The 2743-nt window shown below is 51.9% G+C and overlaps 1 protein-coding gene across 1 annotated transcript in view; it reads right to left on the minus strand.

Annotated features, from left to right (window-relative positions):
• Positions 1 to 2743, minus strand: part of LOC103385555 (proline-rich transmembrane protein 3) — a 13573-nt gene continuing 10830 nt past the window's right edge. Inside the window, exon 5 of the mRNA XM_025059170.1 lies at positions 1 to 2734. Coding sequence (XP_024914938.1) covers positions 1378 to 2734 — 1357 coding nt within the window. The 3' untranslated portion in view covers positions 1 to 1377. The remainder of the gene's footprint in view (positions 2735 to 2743) is intronic.

A 2743-nucleotide genomic window follows, 5' to 3' on the forward strand; every position in this document is an offset into this window, starting at 1 on the left:
TCGAGCTTCACTGTTCCAAAAATATCTTTATTCATAAACATCCAAACAGTAAGAGTATTTACATCGGTTGTTTTTTTTTATACACGGAGCAGTAAAATACTTCGGACTAGCGCTCAGGCTAACACTTTAATGTTCTGTTAGACAAGAAGATGTAACAGTTTTGGACAGCCATGCTAAGCTAACCCTGTATGCTAAAATGCTAAGTAGTGTATTATATACTGTAGGGCGACACTGACATGACGCAGCTGGCAGGATTATAAAAACGTCAGATACTCTGTGTAGTTGTACTTTAACTGTATTACCTGTAGCTTTTTACTGCAGTTTTATTATTGATGTCATACCTGTCCATCGTCAGCGCTGCTAATGTTTTGAATATTCTGTTGTACTACTGCCATCTGTACATGATGATGCACACGTTTGTCGTGTTTGTTTGTGTACTTTTAAGTACTTTGCCTTTTGTAAGCCAAGAGCTACCAGACCAAATATTTATCACGCGTACGCAGTAAATGATTGACATTTTAACACATTAAGAATTCTTAAATCTGAAGCAAAAATGTTGACATGAAAATCACAAACTTATATAAAACCTCACTTTCATATCACAGCCAATGAGATTCACTTCGCCAGACGAGGTCGACCAGACGACATGTTGGGAGAGTCAACCAACCAATGAGGTTTAAGGGCAACGAAATACAGCACGGAACGCAGGGAGGTGAGTTAAGGAATGGCACGACCGTCATGAAGCTAAATAAAAAAACACGTACAAATATAGAACAGCTTCTACGTCTGCCTCGTGTCGACGTGCGACAGTTCTGTTCTTCTCGTGTTCCGTCGACCTGAACGTCAGTCAAAGTGAGTCGATACAGAAAAGCAGATCCTGTGTGTGTGTGTGTGTGAACAGAACACGCACACTTCCCTGATTGGTTCGTCAGCAGCAGTGAACTCAACGTCTTTGTCCTAAAGTCTTCGAACTGAAACGAGGTCAAAGAAGCAAAGATACAGACACGAAAAAAAGAACTGATGGTGCGGAGAATCTGAGAACTTCTTACGAGACGGGATCGGGATCAAGTTCTTACGGAAAAAAACACGACTTTAACATCAGGACCTGACACTGTGTCCAACCTCGGTTTGTCCTGTTATCAAAAAGTGACATCATCTCAAATTCCTCTGACTCTGAATCCTTGACGTCGGACTGAAAAGTCAGTGACAGGTTCTGGTGGAAGAACTGGTCTCAGCTGGTTCTGGTCTCACTTGGACCAAAGATGTTGGTGTTTTTGGACGTGGGTTCACGTCAGAGTGTGTGTTTTTTCTGGGCGTCGATCTCAGGACCCTCCTCCGTCCACGTGCAGCCATTGGTCCCCACGTCCACATTTTGATTCACAGGTCAATGATGTCACTGCTAACGCTGGCGGATTCGTCATGCCGACTGACCTCCAGGTAACTACGTGACCCTGCTGACCTCCCACCTCTGCCGCGACCCCTCTCCGAGTCTGGCGTGATGAACGGACGCGTGTCGTCCACTCCTTCCTCTTCCAGATGTTCTGAAGAAGTTCTTAGAGGTCGGAAGGAGACGGGGCAGGAGACTGAGGAGGGAACGCTCGCCCCCCCATTCCCAGCCCATTTGTGGGTCTGATGAGACGGTGTAGGGGGAGCTGTCACCTGCCTGCTGGGTACACTACTGAGCACACTGCCTCCTAGTGGCAGGGAGGAGTCCGTCGGGGCGTCACTGCTCTCAGACAGCTGAGGATCGCTGTTCCTGCGCAGCCAAGGCCCCTGGCCCAGCCTGGAGCCCGGGGAGGGGGATCGTGACGTGTGGTCCACGGGATGAAACAGGCTGCCCACCTCAAACAGATGTTCTCTGTGCAGCGCCTCGTCGATGCTGCGGGTCAGGTCAATAGGAGAGGGGGGGCGAAGGTCAAAGTCACAGAAGGACAGCGAGGTGTCTTTGTCCAGATCCAGACTGCCGCTCATGGACCGCTGAGGTGGGGGGCCCACTGTCTGCAGCCTCAGCAGGGTTCCTGTGGAGCCCCCAGGGAAGCCCCCCTCTGAAGACTGCCCCCTCTGGGCTCCACCTGCGTTACTGTCTTTTACAAAACGTGACTGGACAGGAACCTGCTCCGGGTTCTGGTTCCTGATCAGACTTTTACTGATATCAGCTCCTGGACGTTCCTGACCAGCCCAGTTATTGGGCAGCTCCACTGCTCCTCCCCCTCCTCCCCCTCCTCCCCCTCCTCCTCCCACGACACCATTACTGTCAGACTTACCGAAGGGCTTCCCCTTCAGGCTCTGGACTATCTTGGACCAGCAGGTGTGTCTTTGACTGGACCCTACCGACTGCCCAGGACAGGGCGGTTCTCCTGCTGCTCTGCCCTCTGCTGCCCCCTCCTCCCCCGCCTGACGCCCCTGAGGCCTCCAGAACAACCAGGAACCCAGTAGGAGAAGTGAAAACCCCCATGAAACTTCCAGAAGCCTGGCCCAGAAATGGACCAACCACCATGCCCAGCTGAAGCGGGTCCAGTCTCCCAGCAGTCCATACAGCCACAAGGTGGCGTAGAGGTGCAGCCCACAGCACAGTGTCCCTAACAGGGCACAGACGGCCAGGACTCTGCCGAAGATAATGCCGATCCTCCTGCCGCCGGAGCCGGTCTTCCTGCGGTCCTCTTCAGAAAGTCCCGGCTGCGGCAGAGACGGGCAGGGCGCGCGGGGAAAGCCGGAGAAGAGAAAACCCAGGCAGACGGGCAGG

The sequence above is a fragment of the Cynoglossus semilaevis genome, chromosome 10 (genome assembly GCF_000523025.1).
Source record: "Cynoglossus semilaevis isolate Cse_v1.0 chromosome 10, Cse_v1.0, whole genome shotgun sequence".
Lineage (NCBI taxonomy): Eukaryota > Metazoa > Chordata > Actinopteri > Pleuronectiformes > Cynoglossidae > Cynoglossus > Cynoglossus semilaevis.